Source organism: Rattus norvegicus, chromosome 2, assembly GCF_021556685.1.
Source record: "Rattus norvegicus strain SHRSP/BbbUtx chromosome 2, alternate assembly SHRSP_T2T, whole genome shotgun sequence".
Classification (NCBI taxonomy): domain Eukaryota; kingdom Metazoa; phylum Chordata; class Mammalia; order Rodentia; family Muridae; genus Rattus; species Rattus norvegicus.
The window spans coordinates 51,420,240-51,438,546 of record NC_141535.1 but is presented as its reverse complement, the minus strand read 5'-3'; the positions used below and the strand labels follow the sequence as shown (position 1 = coordinate 51,438,546).

Genomic DNA, 18,307 nt, shown 5'->3' with positions numbered 1-18,307 from the left:
AAATAATCATTTGCCAAATGAAGTATTCCATTTGTACCAGCGATGAGTCACCTCTGGAATCAGTTCTCATCTTTCTGTTCTCACACCATCAGCAACCTGACGACTGAGTGTCTCCTCTTCCCTCCTGGAGAGTAACCTCATGCTTGTCTTTCCCATTTATGTTGTTTTCTCCCAGGTAAGCGAAGGGACAGGTAAAGGAAACATCACAGATTTGAACTGTGATCCAAGCCATACAAGTTCCTTAAATTGTTCTACATGAACTGCCAGGAAGTTTTGATAGTGAACAGTAAGTTGAAAGAAATCAATGTGTGAGGTATTTTCTGAGCCAACATCTGTGACTCTAATGTGTTTCCTGAAAATCGCCTTTTAGAAACTTAACTCATGACTCGATAAGGTTGTCAGATGTACACTAATGGCACTTTGGTGTGATTGAGGCAGAAAAAAAAAAAGGTTATTTTCAACTTTTGACCCTGTGAAAATTATTCACCTTCCACCTAGGAGGTTCAGACACAGAGGGCCACTTGCAACTGAGGCCTAAACATGGAAATGCATTGCTCCTGAACTCTGCAGTCCCCGGACTCAAGAGAAATCAATTCCCATGTTTTATGAAATTTCCAGTCTAGTATTCTACTATAACAGCACAAACAGGCTAGGATAGCAAGGGGGGACAAGGTAAAATAAATAAATAGTCAAATAAATAAAACCCTTTTTTTAATATAAATTTGGGAAAAGGGCCAAAAACTTACACATAAAGTGTGTGCACCTACTAATGGGAGGTGACCATAAATTTTTTGATGACCTATCAACCAGGTGATGGATTCACGATTTAAAGAAAGGCTTTTTAGCAAGCGCTCTCTCTCTCTTGGAATGGAATATTTAAGCAGATATGAATGAAATAAAGGACAAACCCAATGACATCAGATCTCACATCAATGCCTCTTACATTTTATGTTACTATATTTGGTTAAATAAAATCTAATTTTCATTTAAAAATATTTATATATGTATATAATAAAATGAAGATGATATTTATCTTTCACATTAATTATTCTTGTTTTAACAACAAAATGTACTGAAATTTCTTTGAACTTCATACATACCTAATTTACAAACATGAAAATATTCGTAAGGGCATTGTATCATGTGTATGTGTGTTTATGTCAGTCAAATAAAGTATATCTCAGTGTTCAAAGTAAAAAATATAAAACTGGATGTTGCAGCACATATATTCACAGGGATACAAGAATAAATTTAGTTGTAGAAGAAGTCTTTATGGAAGAGAAAGCGGACCACTCTACCAGAAAAAGTTTGATGTCTTGAAAACAATATTGAAAATGTAGAAAATAAACCATATGAGTTACTTACAACCATTTCATTTAGAGAAACCCAGCAATCCGGTGGGAAGTCCTGCAGCAGGGGGACCAGAAACTGAAGACAGCCATCCCAGTGACACAGGAGCAGCATCATGCCAATGAGGTTGAAGATTCTCACCACTGCACTGGCGAGATCATATGTCATGTGGAATATCTGTCAGCAAAATAAAAAGTCATGCTGTAAAAAATATGACAAATCAGGCATGCTACCAGCAGCAGAGTTGATGTGAGCTCTGTGCATGAAATGGAAATAAGAAAAACTGTTCAGGTCGAGAAACACCATACTGCTTTTTAACTGCTCAATAAGGGGAGTCACTCTGCTTCACATACTCATAAATAAATAAACAAGTGTAGATAACTTCACGAAACACAATAAGACATAATATACACTTTAACTGACAGTAATGTTGATTGTACCGTCTCTGTGAACAAATCTTTGTTTTTGCTTTTCTTTTAATGCTACTACTACTAGTAATAATAATAATAATAATAATAATCTAATAATAATAACTATTATTATTATTAATTCAACTTACATCCCCCTCACTGCTCCCCTTCCCAGTTAGAAAATTGGAGAAAGAGTGAGTAACTTTTGCTCTGCTTCAAATTCTTATTAATAGTTTTGTTTAAAATCAAGGAAAATATTCAAGGACTACAAAATATAAGAAATATCTGCATTCAAAACTATGAGATCCTCTTAAGGATGAGTTGCAATGCTATTCCAGGTTTCTGAGTGTAGATGCTTCTGTAACTGTTCAACCTAAGCTTGGATAAGGACCTTACAGATAAAGTAGCTGATGTCAACAATGTGTATTATTTTAAAGTATAATATTCCATAGAAAATATATTTTATAATAGGTGATATTATTTTGGAAAACACAAAATAATGACATTTTACATGTTCAAAAAAGCATCAACAGTGGAAACATAATTCAAATGGTTTTTGGATTCTTTGTTTTTTCTAGTTTTACAGAAAGTAAAATCAGAACCAGCATTTCCCCTTTATCAATTTAACATTTGCCTAGTGTAGACAGAATTTACCTGGGAAAAGACCAACATTCTATACTATGATTCCAAATACTATGGAGTTAGAAAGTGAATGAGCTCACTCAGGAAAGGTGAGTAAATGAACACGAACACTGAGATATGTAAAATCGCATAAAGCCCACCAAAAATCGATCTACATGTTCCTAAGTCAATAGGATACAACCTGCTTTGATATATTATCCAAGAAACATTTTTAAAACCATATATATATATATATATATATATATATATATATATATATATATATATATATATATATGATCCTAAATGAAAAATCCCTAATTTTAGGGTATGAATACTGTTTTGTTTTGTTTTTTTATTGGATACTTTTTTATTTACATTTCAAATGTTATTCCCTTTCCTGGTTTCCTGGACATAAGCCCCCTATCCCTATCCCATCCCTTTCCCTTCCTCTATAAGGGTATTCCCCTCCCCATCCATCCCCCTTCCTGCCCCAGCCCCGACATTCCCCTACACTGGGAGTCCAACCTTGGCAGAACCAAGGGCTTCTCCTTCCATTGGTGCCCAACAAGGCCATCCTCTGCTACATATGCAGTTGGAGCCATGGGTCAGTCCATGTTTGGGTAGTGGGTTAGTCCCTGGGAGCTCTGATTGGTTGGCATTGTTGTTCATATGGGGTTCCAAGCCCCTTCAGCTCTTCCAATCCTTTCTCTAGTTCCTCCAATAAAGGTCCTATTCCATGCTCTGGCTGTGTCTCTCAGGAGACATCTATATCCGGTTCCTGTCAACATGCACTTCATATATATATGGTATATATATGTGTATGTATATGTATATGTATGTATTATATATGTGTGTATATATATGGGTGTGTGTATATATGTATGTATGTTTTCATATATTAGTATTCATGGAGACCTTACATAAAGGGGACACATCTACTTTTGCTTGTACTCAACAAATTGTTTTTAAATTTAGCGCATTCTATAGGCATAAGCTTCTTTAAACACTTTTTAATATAACTGTAGAAAGTGAAATTTACCTTTGTAAAAATATTCAAACTGTTCCAAACTCTTATATAAAGGTAAGGTAGAAGGTACTAGAGCTTCAAGGACACAGGGCACTTGTTTTGATATTATGACATCATACACATAATATGTTTTGTAGCATCAGTGGACAGTTCCTAAACATAGTCACACAGAAGAGCCAGGATAAGCTCAGGTCAAGGCGGACTGGGATGGAAGTAAGGAATGTGAATGGGAAGGGGTAGGGGCAGTCATCTCAATACAATATATTCATGTGGGACATTGTCAAAGAGCAGCACTTACACATGAAGATTATAATTACAATACAAGATCTATTGTATGCGAATGTGGCAACAGTTGATAAAAATATATTACAAATAGCAAAATTACTAAGAGCAGATGTTAAGTATTCTCACTTGAAAATATTAGCATCAAGATAAGTCTAATAATTGATATTGAATTTGATTAAAATCATGTCACTATATTTGCATAAATTAAAATGTTATGCTGTATGCCATAAACAAAATTTTGTCAATTAAAAGTTTTGTAAACCTTAATTAAAAAGAAAATAAAGAGTAGTTTTACTGTATGCCTTAATTTGTGTTTTTATTGGCAAAGGCACAAAAGTGTTCTTTTGGTATTGGCCTCTCACATTTTTTATTAAAGACTGATTTTTTCACACACTGTATTTCCTTCTCCCAACTGCTCTCAGATCGTCCCTACATATCCAAGTCCACATCCTTTCTTTTTCTCTCTCTTTAGAAAACAAACTGGCAAAGAAATAAAAACAGAAAGAAAGGGGTGAGGGAGAGGAGGGAAGAAGGGAAGGATGGAGGAAGAACAACCAAAAAAAAAAGAAAAGAAAAGGGAAGAGAAAGAAACACATAATCCAACAAAAACACAAAACCGGAAACCATAATACACAAGGAAAGACCAATAAGACAACTAATGCTCAAAGAAAGCAGCGTGAGAAAAAATTGTCTACATGGTACTGTTCAGTTTGTGTTGTGTTGGGCATGTGGCCTATCTTAAGTGTGATTAATATCTCCTGTGAAATTTCACGGGACAAACTAATATTTCCTTTGCAAACAGATGCCAATTGCAGATAGCATCATTTATATTTTAAGCTACGAAGTCATAAAACTTGAAATGTGTTACACTCTCATCACTTCCTGTGGAATAATTTTCAGACATTATCTGCAAAAGTGTTTCTAAGATAATTTCTCAGAGTAAGTTGGATGTAACTTAGAAACATACAGATTTTGGAAGAGTCACGTATGATTTTTAAATATATCTGGTTTTGTGTATTTACTCTACTTCTTTTGTGTGTGTTCATTCACATTGTAATTCTTTAGCATTGGAAACGGCACAGAATGTAGGTCTGTTCCCCAGTGTATTCTGTCTTTCCAGACTAGGTGAATGTTGAACTGATAAAGGGAAAAAGCTCGTTCTGATTCTACTTTTTGTGATAACTAGAAAAATATACAAGAAAAACAGTCTATATTTTCACTATTGACATTTCCTTGAATATCCATCCTCTTCCCCTTCTCAATGATGGGACCCTGTGTGGCATGAACCTATCAAGGCCCCATGCATGATGCCACCATCTCTGTGAGTTCATAGGTGTGTCAGTCCTGTTGTGTCTGGAACTCGTTCCTTGGTGTTATTGCTCTCCAGTGGCTCTGAAATTCTTTTTACCTACTTTTCCACATAGTTTGATGTCAGGAGCCATAATAGGACAAGCTAATAATTTGCAGGTGATCTTTCTAAGATGGTCTACTTTAGATTGTAATATAATCTGCAACAGATTTGCTCTTTTTGGACAAGGCTATAAAAGAATTCATTTTAGGAAAGATACCTGCTATTAATATGTTTTTCTTGTTATTATTAAACATATATAACAATCACTAGATATGAGACCACCCCTTTGGAGCAGATCTCTGCAGATCTATGAAGATGTACGGTCTTGTAGTGAGGCTATGTAGACAAATAGATGATTCCCCAAATCTTAATGATGATCCTATAAGAATTCCTAAAATTATAAGAGTGATTCTTAAGCTCTTTTATAGTGTGACTGCTATTAGGTCCTATTCTGATATTCCAAACTGCAATGAGAACTCTGCCAGTCTCCCAAGTGTCACCAGTGAATTGCTCTTAAACAGTAACCAGATTTTTCCTACTCAGAGCATATTCTAAGAGGTAGTAAAACAATTAACCAAAGGTCATCAGAAGGGAACTAACAGTTTATTATAGGTGCTAGGATGGAAGATAAAATATTGACTGTGTTTATCTATATAAAAGTTCACTAATACCTTAGTTATGTTTTTCAACTTATGATGAAGCTGTCTAGCTGTGATAGTTGATGGATGTTTAGCCAGGTAATTGCTCCTAATGCATATGCATGCAAGCATTCTCTGTTGTAGACTTCTATTTCAATTTATGATTTGATTTTATGTGAACATGTGTTGAACTTTTTAACATGTGATCATATATTCTGAAAGAAAGAAGCTTTACATGCTGAGGACAAAGAGAAGAGTCAGAACTGAGTTCAAAGGAATTGAGCTGTGAGAGGGAGCTGAGCTGAGAAGAGCTGAGCTGAGGGAAATTGAAGTGAGGAGTATTTTAGACAGAACACCTTTTAGACAGACCTGAATTCAAGAAGAACTTAGAATTATAGGCATAGCATTGGGAGAAAAGGCATCAAGAGTAAGAGCGTTATTGTGACATCAGGAGTAGAGGGCAAGATTAGAAGATTAGAATGCAGAGCAGAATAACTTAGAAACCCTAGGTAACGTAAAAACTAACAGAGCAATGTGCAGAATGCAGAGGGAAAGAGAGAAAAAAAAGAAACTGCAAAGAGCAGAAGGAACAGACAGGCTTCTCCTTACCACAGGACAGAACATGTCCTTTCTTAATAACAAGGCAGGTTTAGTCTTTTTAAAAGGAACAAAGCTTTTTTCTTACAAACTTGAGTTTGATTCATTTAGCATTAAAAGGATAGAAGCTTTTTTTCTTTCTGTGTGCAATAAAAGTTGAGCTCCTTGAAAGAGTTGAAGGGGTTTGCAACCCCATAGGAGGAACAGCGATATCAATGAACCAGATACACCAGAACTCCCAGGGACTAAAGCACCAACCAAAGAGTACACATGGGGGACTCATGGCTCTAGCTGCATATGTAGCAGAGGATGGCCTTGTCTGGCATCAATAGGAGGAGAAGCCCTTGGTCCTGTGGAGGCTCATTTCCCCAGTGTAGGGGAATGCCAGGGTGTTGACGTGGCAGTGGGTGGGTGGGAGGGGGAACATCCTCACAGAAGCAGGGGAATGGGGGATAAGAAAGGGGGGAACTGGGAAAGGGGATAACATTTGAAATATAAATATATAAACTATCCAATAAAAAGAGTTGGAGCTTATTCTTTATTTGACAATGAGTGAGTTCTTTCTACACTGGTACTTGACCTTTTGCTCCACATGCATACATAAGTATGAATGTGCGTGTGTAAGTATGTAATTGTGCAAATATTTGCATGGTTGTGTGAGTATAAAATTGTGAGAATGCATGCAACTAGAGCCCAACTGATATGAATAGAAATGTATAAATTCACAGGCATGAATCTGTATATGAACATGTGAGTTTATATTTGCTTATGTAAAAATTTTTCTTCCTGTGAGTGTTATTCTCCTTTCCTGGTTCAAGCTCAGAGAACCTGCTGGAGGAACTAGCAAAAGGAGTGTTGGAGCAGAGGGCATTACAACTCCATTGAAAGAAAAACATAGACTGCCCCTTCTACCCAGTTCTCCCAGAGTCTAGACCACCAACCAAGGAGTGTACCTGAAGGGATCCATGTCTCCAGACACATATGCAGCAGAGGATGACCTTGCCTGACAACACTGGAGAGGGAAGCCCTTGCTCCTGGGGAAGCTAGATGCTCCAGAACAGAAGGATGCTGGAGCAGTGGGGCAGGATAGTGTGGGTGAGTCGGGGGAGTACTCTCATATAGGCAAAGGGTAGGGGGGAAGGTGGGTGTGGGAAGGAGGGATGGTGGAGGGGTAACTGGGAAGTTGGATATCATTTGAAATATAAATGAATGGAATGATTAATAAAAAAAGACGTTTATTACTCCAAAATTCCCCTCTAGCCTGACAAACAAGAGGCATCTGGACAAAATGCTCTTAGTAATTAATCCTTAGTCTCTGCTGCTTAAATGCAGAGACTTCAGTTTCTGGACTCAGAGGAACACAGAAGGCAGGTCAGCTACAGTAGCATAGCGACTTAGACTTAGGTAAGTAAATCTCTTATTACTATACAGCAAGCCTAAATATCTTGTAAGACAAAGTCTTGCCCTCCACAGATGCTCTTGCCCCTCTGCTGTCTCAAGAAGAACCAACAAGAAAGAAGACCTTCTCTGGGACTGGCCCCAGGCAGTTCTCTTAACTCTTATGGATGAAGACATCCCATTTAGTACTGAGTGTTTCAAAATATCTCAGTGTTTGCATATGGTCTAGCTTGAGTCTCTCCATCTCCGTCTACTACAAGAGGAATCATTGCCAATGGAGGCTGAGAAAGGCATCTCTTACATTTCTTAGTCACTGAATTCCTAGATAGAAACTATATCAATATGGATGACACAAATATTATAAGGTAGCACATTGGTTTTGCTTCTGCTTAATTTCTGCTGAGGTCAGAACTCATGCCAAGTACTATAAAACTGGCCAACAACCTGTGGCTGCGTAGCTAACAGTGCCAAGGGGATAAACTTGTACTATCATATTGCTAAGTGGACATTTTACCAAATTTTACCCTTATACCCACAATGCAGTAGCACCCTGCCTTCATCAGAGAAGTTTCTTTTTCAGTGGCAAAAAGTTAACATAGTTGTTTATAATTGGTCAAACAAGTACAAGGAACAATTGATAGTGGAGTCCTAAGCCTTAAATTGGCATTTACACCATATCCCATTGTCTATGGCTAAGATCATGCAGAGAACAGCAGAATTGCTGTGAGAACCAGAGGTGAAGGCAAGGTACAGGGAAATGTCTTTTGGGCACGAGAGGGCTGTGGCATTTGAGATCCCACAAAGGCAGTGGTTCCTCACATAACAATTAAATAAGATCAAATCAGATGAAATTACAAGAGTGATGGGAAAAAAGGTATTGACTGCTGGGGTGATGTGAGGACAGTTATCTTTAGGGTTGTGGTGCCTTGTAAGTTGCTTCAGTAGAAGTCCCTACAGTCATGCACATATAAGTATCAGTATTTGGAATTAATATACGAAGAAAAAGAAGAGGGAGGAGAAGAAAGAATCAGAAGAAGATAAAGAAGAAGGAGGATCAGGAGAAGTGGAGGAGGAAGAAGGTAGAATGGGAATAGATACAATCAAAATACATTGTGTGTCTGTGTGAGTTTATCGATTACTCAGAGGCCAGATAGTGCTAAAACTCATGGACCCAAAATTACAGGTGGTTTTGAGCCACTGGATGTGGGTGCAGAGGACCCCACCAGATCCTCTGAAGTCAGGTCCTTTGAAAGAGCTTATCCACTGAGCCATGTCTCTAGCCTCAAGAATAAAAATTTACAGGAAATTGAGACTAGTAGCAGAATTCCTATATTAACAATATTGGTTTCATTATATTTTAAGTTTACATATTTCTTTAGGAAACATACTATGCTTATGTAAAACTAAAGATACTTTTTATGTATTTCAGTTGCACTGCATGCTAAGGATCAACTATCACCTCAACTGCTTTTCACTGTGACGATTACTCAACCTGCCCTCTGTGCTTCATCCCTTCCCATGGGATACTAGAATGGCCATTTCTTTCGTGTGTGTGTGTGTGTGTGTGTGTGTGTGTGTGTGTGTGTGTGTGTGTGTGTGTGTGTGTTTTATTTTTAAAGCTCAAAGACAATTTTTATTAGAGTGTAAAAGAAACACCCCAAGGCATCCAAGCTGTAAAACTTCAGCAGCTCTCTGGATGAAGAGAAATAAAAGAGAGAAGAGGAACAGCCATTTCATTTTAATGTGACAGGTAGGTCAGATACATGGTCAAGAAGAAGCCACATAGTGGTTGAAGTATCTTCAAAAAGAGTAGGAAACTCAAAATATTGAGAGGAAATCCCAAAGTGTTATGAAAAACCTATTTAAAAAAAGTAGAAGGAAGAAAATGGCAAATTCTGCTTTTCAGAATAGTTCAGGAAGGCAGGCACAGTTAGCCTGCATGACACGGAACATAAGGTACTGCAGAGCTGTAATTCAGTCACATTTCTTCTTCCACACAAAATTGCAATTCCACATATCTACATATTTTAAAAAGGCCTTCACTAGATTTGATATTATCATTATTTTCTCTGGAAAAATCATTCCATGTGCTTCTAAGACCATGAAGAAAATTGTAAAAAATTACATTTGAATTTAATGTACAATTCTAGCAGCAATCAGTGGTAGCAATGCTTACATTTTAAGCTAAAAAAATTCAAAATTTGAAAAGAGGATTCTTTATACCACTACTATTGGATTTCTAAATGAGCGGGATAATTATAATAATCATTTAGCCCTCTGCAAGTTTCAAGTCCATAACATATAATTGGATACTAATTAAAAAGAAACATGCTTTTATTAGGTCATATTTCAAGTCGACACATTTTAATATTATATGGTACTATATGTAAAAAGTGTTATGTCTTAACAGGACAAATAAATCTACCTAAGTTTTCATGTAAAAATTATCTTTTTTTAAGAATAAAGGAAAAATGTTATCCATCAGTATCTGTAAGGTATTGGATGCAGAACTCTATCATATCAAAACTGTGGTTGGTTCTTGCCCTTGTATAAAACAAAAGAATTTGCATGCAATGTATTTACCCCTATTTATTCCATACGCCAGTTCTTGATGACTTACAATGGCTAATGAAAGATATATGCTATGTACATAATTGTTCAGTTGCATTATTTAGGGAAAATTATTTACAAATGTTCAGTACATGAAGATTTTTCTTTTTACCATGTTTTAATTCTGCACTCAGCAGAATTTGTGGATTCAGAAGACACAGATGTGGATAACTTGGCTGTATCTTTTTAATATTCATGAGGACTGTACAATGTTAAAGAATATCTCTTCAAAGTACCAGAAACTTGTAAAAGAAAGAAAAAACAGACTTAACTGCCATGCCCTTAATTTACTAAAGAACATTGCTCACATCCTGGGAAGTCAAATTATAAATGAATGTGCTAGCAAAAAAGAAAGAGGGAGAGAGAGAGAGAGAGAGAGAGAGAGAGAGAGAGAGAGAGAGAGAGAGAGAGAGACAGAGAGACAGAGAGAGAGAGACAGAGAGAGAGAGACAGAGAGAGAGAAACGAAAAAGTTTAGTTGATTATTCCTGGAGAAGTGGAGTTAGATAAAGCAGTTAGCTAAGTTGGAAATAACACAATGGCTTGCTTACTCCTACCTTCTATATGATAAATTACTGTAAATGTAGTAACTGCTCACAGAGTGTGCCACTAGTAAACTAGTGAGGGGCTATTACCATACTGTGGCTCTCAGTCCAAGATATTTGTGCACAGACAATATGATGATTACCATATGCAGTCTTAGCATGAACTCAAAACTAGTATACCTTTAAATAAAACTTTTTCTGAAACACTTTTTGAAAATTAATCTTGGAAGCTTGCAATAAAGTAAACATTTAAAAACTTTAAATAATAAAATGCATTATTCTGTTTTGATTTTTCTCATTAATGGCAGTAAAAGCCATAGCCAGATACTAAATGTGTGTGTGTGTATGTCTGTGTGTGTGTTCATGCTAAAAAAAAGTGTCAAAACCAAACTAGGAATCACAGTCATACTCACTTATTAATACTAAATAGATCCTCTGAATGTATTTCAAATGTTTTGAGAATATCTTCTCACAGAGTTGGAAGAATTCATTCATAAATAGTTTCAACTATATCTTTAGTATCTATATGTTCCTGTCTCTGTTTTGTTCACTACAAAGCATATTAAATTTGCAATGTATTTGATTCTCCAGTTATCTCTGTATTATCTCTGTATTTTGAGTTATAACCAGCAACATGGTTCTAGGTTTGCTATCCATTAATTTCATTCACAATGGCATTGCATTGAAAGGGAATAAAATGACCTTACAGAGGAAACTTAAAAGATGTGTCCGATTAAGAATTACTAGGTTTTGATCTACAAATCTTATAAATGGATTAATATCTTTCTTGAAAATAAGTATTAGTTTTCTTAAGATAGGAATAAACATCAGAAAATTAGACCTTGCAGTACCGAAGCAGGAACTAAAGACACAGCCAGAATACAGCAAATATAGAGGCGAATGCCAGCAGCAAACCACTGAACTGAGAATAGGTCCCCTATTGAAGGAATCAGAGAAAGAACTGGAAGAGCTTGAAGGGGCTCGAGACCCCAAAAGTACAACAATGCCAAGCAACCAGAGCTTCCAGGGACTAAGCCACTACCTAAAGACTATACATGGACTGACCCTGGACTCTGACCCCATAGGTAGCAATGAATATCCTAGTAAGAGCACCAGTGGAAGGGGAAGCCCTGGGTCCTGCTAAGACTGAACCCACAGTGAACTAGTCTATGGGGGGAGGGCGGCAATGGGGGGAGGGTTGGGAGGGGAACACCCATAAGGAAGGGGAGGGGGGAGGGGGATGTTTGCCCGGAAACCGGGAAAGGGAATAACACTCGAAATGTATATAAGAAATACTCAAGTTAATAAAAAAAAAAAAAAAAAAAAAAAAAAAAAAAAAAAAAAAAAAAAAAAAAAGATGGAGCTGTTAGAGAATACTTTAGAATCTTCTCTTTTCCTCTCTCTTCTAGCTCCTTCCACATGTACTACATTCCCTTTCCTTCTGAGCAAATACCTGTTCCAGACACTTTATCCTCCATGAAGGAATCACACATAAATCTATTTTCACCATAAATTACCCAAATTCAAGAACTCTGACAAAGGTATAGAGAATAAACACATGCAAACGTACTTCACTTACAAACTTCCATAATTGGGATGGAGAGATGGCTTAGTGAAGAAAGCACTTGCACTTGTCCTGCTACCATGAGGACAAGAGTTTAGAATCAATAACAGGGCTGCAGTGACCCTCTAATCTCAGCACTCCAGAGGCAGAGAAAAAAAAACAAGCAAGAAAACAATAATAACAAGAAACTATTCAAAGCAAGCTAGTGGGCTAGATGAGCCAGAAGCAGCAAGCCTTGAGGTCAGAGAAAGATCCTGCTTCGATAAAACTGAGTAAATCAAGAAAAGCACTTCAGACAGCTATGATCAAGTTCTGTACTCTCTCTCTGTCTCTCTCTGTCTCTCTCTGTCTCTCTCTGTCTCTGTCTCTGTCTCTCTCTCTCTCTCTCTCTCTCTCTCTCTCTACATACACACACATACACACACACACACACACACACACACACACACACACACACACACCACTCCCACATATATTTATAAAAGTGCCATACTGTTCTTCACCTTAAAGGGAAGACATGATTTCCTAAAATGGAAAAGTACTAACTCACTATGCAAGGAAATTATAATTTTACTTCCTGGAATTTAACTTGAATTAAAGGTTTGGTTGATTTTTTTTCGTTGTTGTTATTGTTTTAATATATCTAACTTATATATTTATTGGCAGCTTAAAAGAAGTAAGATTTTAAGAATGAAGTTACTTTTTTTCTTAGATAAACAGTGTATAGAGCCAATGCTTAGACAAGTGGTTTGTGATCTTAACACTCGCAGCCCACACTTCTTATTACAGGTCTACTTGAGCTGTGTGCTAACCACCCCATAGTACCATTTGCTAGGGAAAATTGACACAGTGAGAGGACAGTGAAAACAAGCTTCTGTAAAGGGCTGTAGAAGTAAAGACAGTGTTTCCCAAGTGGCACCATGCATTGGCCAGCACAGCGACATCCTGCATTGGCACCCACTCCTGTTATTCTGGCAGATGAGCCTGTCAAGTTCAGAATCCTCATTTGTTTGAGTGGGTTTGTGTCAGATACTCTCTGGAAGATAAGTAGTGCTGGTTCGCTGTCTTGGCATCTGCCTCCTGAAAGATATCACTGAGTAATGAATTTTGGTAAGAGGCCAGCAAAACAGAACTACAAATCTTAGAAGAGAAACCATGCTGTTTGCTTTTTACCGAAACTCAAGAAGGTAGGGAAAAAAAACAGCACAGACAGAGCTGTACTACTGCCCTAAAAGGAAAGCAAATCTGACAAACACTGGCGAATTGTTAGCAACTCAACATACGATTGAGTCAGATCTCATCCCTTGGAAATGGGCAGTATGTAAGCTGCATAACTTGGACTCTGTCCAGAACTGAAAGTGAACTATGACGCCTTGTCAGCTCAGATAATCATGCATCTGGATATATTTTGTGCCACCTGAAGCATTGAAAAAGTTAATTATCATAATATGGAGTGTGTTGTAGAAGCCATTCTAAATGAGAGGGTTCTTAGGAATACTAAATGTTGTTTGCAGAAACTGGGTTTCTCCTGTTATCCAAATCCACCTGTGTGTGAAGTATGAACTGTGTAAAGAGCACACACTGGCTCTACTCCTCGTGACTCATAGTGTCTGCAATGGCACCTCATTAACGATGATGCCTTCCTCAAAGATCTACCCCCTGTTTTAAATGATGGTCTTTCTCTTTAGACCCACCAGAAGAGTTTCTGCAGTTGCCATTCCCCTTCTAAATAACATTGTTATATTCCTACTTAGATTTCATTAAGCTATGATGGGAAGTGATGGGTTAGTTAAGGAAATAGGCAATGTTTTTTTAAAAAGAATATCCTTAGTCTTTCCATTTCAGTCATCCTTGTCTCGATATAAAATTCTCAATTAGATATATTTTTTTCAAATACATTAATGTGACTCCATTTGTTTTGAAATGCAGTGAAATTGTATTTTTCCACATAAATGTTTTCCATTTTTTATATGTAGAATCTATCATCCTATGTGTGTAGGAGGCATGGGATGGGAAGTCAACTACTGACAATGACTGAATGGAGGAGTCACATTGGTTTGAGGTCCATCACCGTGGCCAGCATACTGATTCATCGATGTTCTGCATCGTCCTTAGAATCCATGTCTACTTGGTACAGACAGTTCTGTGTACAATTTATACTTCAGAGTGTTCCTGTCTCTTGTTGCTTTTATTTCTTCAGCATATTAGTTTTCAGTAAAAAGGAAATGGGTACCTTTTGTCTTTAATAGAAGTCATTTTAGTCACTTGAACATGTTCTGTTTTCTGGGATTGTTTTTTTGTTCACACAGACCTCATGATTAAGAACACGTAGAAGGTACAAAATGCACACAAAGTATGTCTTTCCATTTTTCCATATATTTTCATCTTATAATGTAAATCTTTTCCAACCATTTGAGCTCTTAAACCTATTATTAATGCTTTATTATTACTGAAATTCATAACTACAGACATTCTTTTGGAAATAATTTGTGCTCAAAGATGTTTATAAGCAAAGTGTTACTTAAGATAGGCCACCTTTGAAGTGTATTTTCTCACCTGTGATCCTTTCAAATAATTTATATTTCAGTTACTTTTATTTCAAAATAGTTAATAATTTACCAATTTACCAAGACTTTCATATTAATACAGTGAAATAACTTGTTTAAATAACTTTGTATCTTATTAATATATGCACATCGATATTTTATCAATATTTCCAATTAGCTTAGATCTAGTTTTATTTTTCTCCAAATTATATGGTATATTTAAAATTCTGTATTATAATTCTATGACTCAAACATGATAGTACAGGATTTCTTTTCAAACATTCACTAGAGATCCAAACACCGTCATTAGCTCAAATTATTTAGTCTTACTTTACAGGCCTGTTTACCTGACCTTAGTGAGACCGTTATATAGTAATCTCTGACCCTTCCTTTATAGACATTCAACTCTTAAAGCAAACTGAGGTCTTCACAGTTTATATAGCACAGTTGATGAAAGCCTGCTACACGTGGTTCTCTCCTAAGAGAATGCCATTTGGCTATAACATCCTATTTATTGCCAAGATAAGTCTTAAATGGCAATTCCTCAGAATAGACTTTCTTGACCTGTAGAGAGAGAATTAAGGGCTTCCTCCCAGAGTAGTCTAACCTAACCATGTAACAATGTTTAATACATTGTTTATTTTATTATTTAACTATTAATTTAATCTATTTATGTATATGACTTCAATAACTGTATTTACAATGTATGCCTAACTTGTTCATAAAATAGGAAGTAAAGGTGATAAAAAGAAGAGAGGAAGAAGGCTGAGAAAGAAAGAGAGGGTAGAGTAAGGAGATGAGAGATAGGGATGGCGGAAAGGATGGAAGAAAGAAGGAAAAAGGAAGGGAGAAAGTAGGGGAAGGAAAAAGGAAGGGAGAAAGATAAGAAAATAAGGAAGGATATAAGAAACTAAGGAAAGAAAGTAACATAGTTTTCAATCGTGTAGCAGATTTTATTACATGGCATCTGTTATTACTTTGCATTTTACCAAATATATTTGTGATGACAGAATGTAATCTCAGATTTTTACTTGTTTTTCTGTTTAAAAACTGTCCTGCATATGTGCAATGTATAATAATTATCTCCCTCTTCATCTCTTAGGTCTTGTGTTTTCCTTTGACCCTAATGCCTACCAGTGCTTCCCATATGATTCCTGCCAGTCTCCATAAAACTCATGGATTTTAGTTTAACAAAGCCATATCAAACACCTATACTGGATTTTATATGATTTTGATACATTTTAGTTTTGGAACATCTGTCATTTTTGTTATATTCCTTATCTCATGACAAATAGCATTGTCAAAATTGTCTTACCCTTATTGAAGTTATTAACTACCAAAATGTAATCCTCTGATTGATCGTCCTGTGCTCAGCTTTCCATTTTCTTTGCCTCCCTCTTATTAAGCAGTTTTATTCCGTTGTCTGTTCATTTACTTTTATTTTTGAGGTTAACATAGAATTTTAACATTTCTCCCTCTCAGTCCTTCCCTCAAAACCTTCCCATGTACTCTTCTATGTTTTGTTCTCCTTTACCACTATTAAGAAATCCCAAGTCTCTCTATAAAACATGTTCAGTATATATTCCTCTCCAGTTACTGAAGTTGTAGTATATCTCAGACATATTGAAAAGTTATTCATGTATTGTTTTTGCTTTTTATGCAATGCAAGCTTCTGATTTGCTATAAGGCATTACTCCCAATTCTTTGATCATTGGTATTCTTTGACCATAAACTCTCATTCTTTGTTTTTTATAGTTGAAAATATATAGAATCCATTATGGAAGCTATACTTTAAAAATAGCATATTGATGTTACTTAGAGTTCATTGATCCAATAAGACTGATCTCTGAATTGTCTTAAGTTCACTTCCGTGATTAATCAACCTGTAGCTGTTTAAATCTTCATAAAGTTTCTCACATTCTATAGCCCTTTTGTACACTCTGCATAGCATTCTATTCATTGTTGCTCTATGTAGCCTTTTCTGAAGGCCACAATAGACTGACTCTGTGCCTTGCCTTCCTTAGATAACTAAATCCCATTTAATCCCCCTGCAACAAATCTTGAATTGCAAATTTCTTTTATCAAATAGTTGTCATCTGTCACTTTGGTGTTTTTTTAAACTTCCTAAATTATTTCAAATTTCTTGATTTTCCCTTCATCCTACAATTAACATTTTCCTCCAAAAACACAGAGTATTCTTGGCATTCTCCTTAATTTGAGATAAACCCTAATCTTTTTTTTTCCGTTTTTTCTTTATTAACTTGAGTATTTCTTATTTACATTTCGAATGTTATTCCCTTTCCCGGTTTCCAGGCCAACATACCCCTAACCCCTCCCCCTCCCCTTCTCTATGGGTGTTCCCCTCCCCATCCTCCCCCCATTACCGCCCTCCCCCCAACAATCAGGTTCACTGGGGGTTCAGTCTTGGCAGGACCAAGGGCTTCCCCTTCCACAGGTGCTCTTACTAGGATATTCATTGCTACCTATGAGGTCAGAGTCCAGGGTCAGTCCATGTATAGTCTTTAGGTAGTGGCTTAGTCCCTGGAAGCTCTGGTTGGTTGGCATTGTTGTACATATGGGGTCTCGAGCCCTTTCAAGCTCTTCCAGTTCTTTCTCTGATTCCTTCAACGGGGGTCCCATTCTCAGTTCAGTGGTTTGCTGCTGGCATTCGCCTCTGTATTTGCTGTATTTTGACTGTGTCTCTCAGGAGAGATCTACATCCGGTTCCTCTCGGCCTGGACTTCTTTGCTTCATCCATCTTGTCTAATTGGGTGGCTGTATATGCATGGGCCACATGTGGGGCAGGCTCTGAATGGGTGTTCCTTCTGTCTCTGGATAAACCCTAATCTTAACGTTTAACATAATATGACTTCCGAATCAGGCCAAGGGTTACTTGTCAAGTCTCCTCTCCTTTGCCTACTCTGAGCCTACAGATTCATTTTCTTTTGTCATGTCATTTGAAACATTCATAATTCACTATTCTCACATGTCTCAGTTATGTAACCAATATCTCCACTAAAATAATTTACTTAGATGGAAAGAACCATGTTTTACCATCCTGGACACTTAATGCCTTTGACACACAAAAGCATGATTTGAATAAAAACATGTTGAATGAAATGAAGATGGACAAATTCAACCCAATATTGATAATATGCACTTAACTTGCCTTTATATTAATAAATATTACACCAAACTGCAAACGAGTTGCCAGCCTAGTTATCCAAGGTTCAGTAATTGTAATTTCATTATAGAGCAAGAGGTACATCGTGTGTTTTTTGTGCTTTCATGTTTTAAAAGTGTTTCATATTTACAGAACGTCTAAGGTTATTGTAAGCTCTATATCTTTGTGACAGTGTATAT

The 18,307-nt window shown here is 36.6% G+C and overlaps 1 protein-coding gene across 1 annotated transcript in view; it reads right to left on the bottom strand.

The window, feature by feature from the left end:
• The window catches only part of Hcn1 (hyperpolarization-activated cyclic nucleotide-gated potassium channel 1), a 398,847-nt gene that overhangs the window by 160,515 nt on the left and 220,025 nt on the right, over positions 1-18,307 (bottom strand). The window contains 1 exon segment of the mRNA NM_053375.2: positions 1,366-1,527. Coding sequence (NP_445827.2) covers positions 1,366-1,527 — 162 coding nt within the window.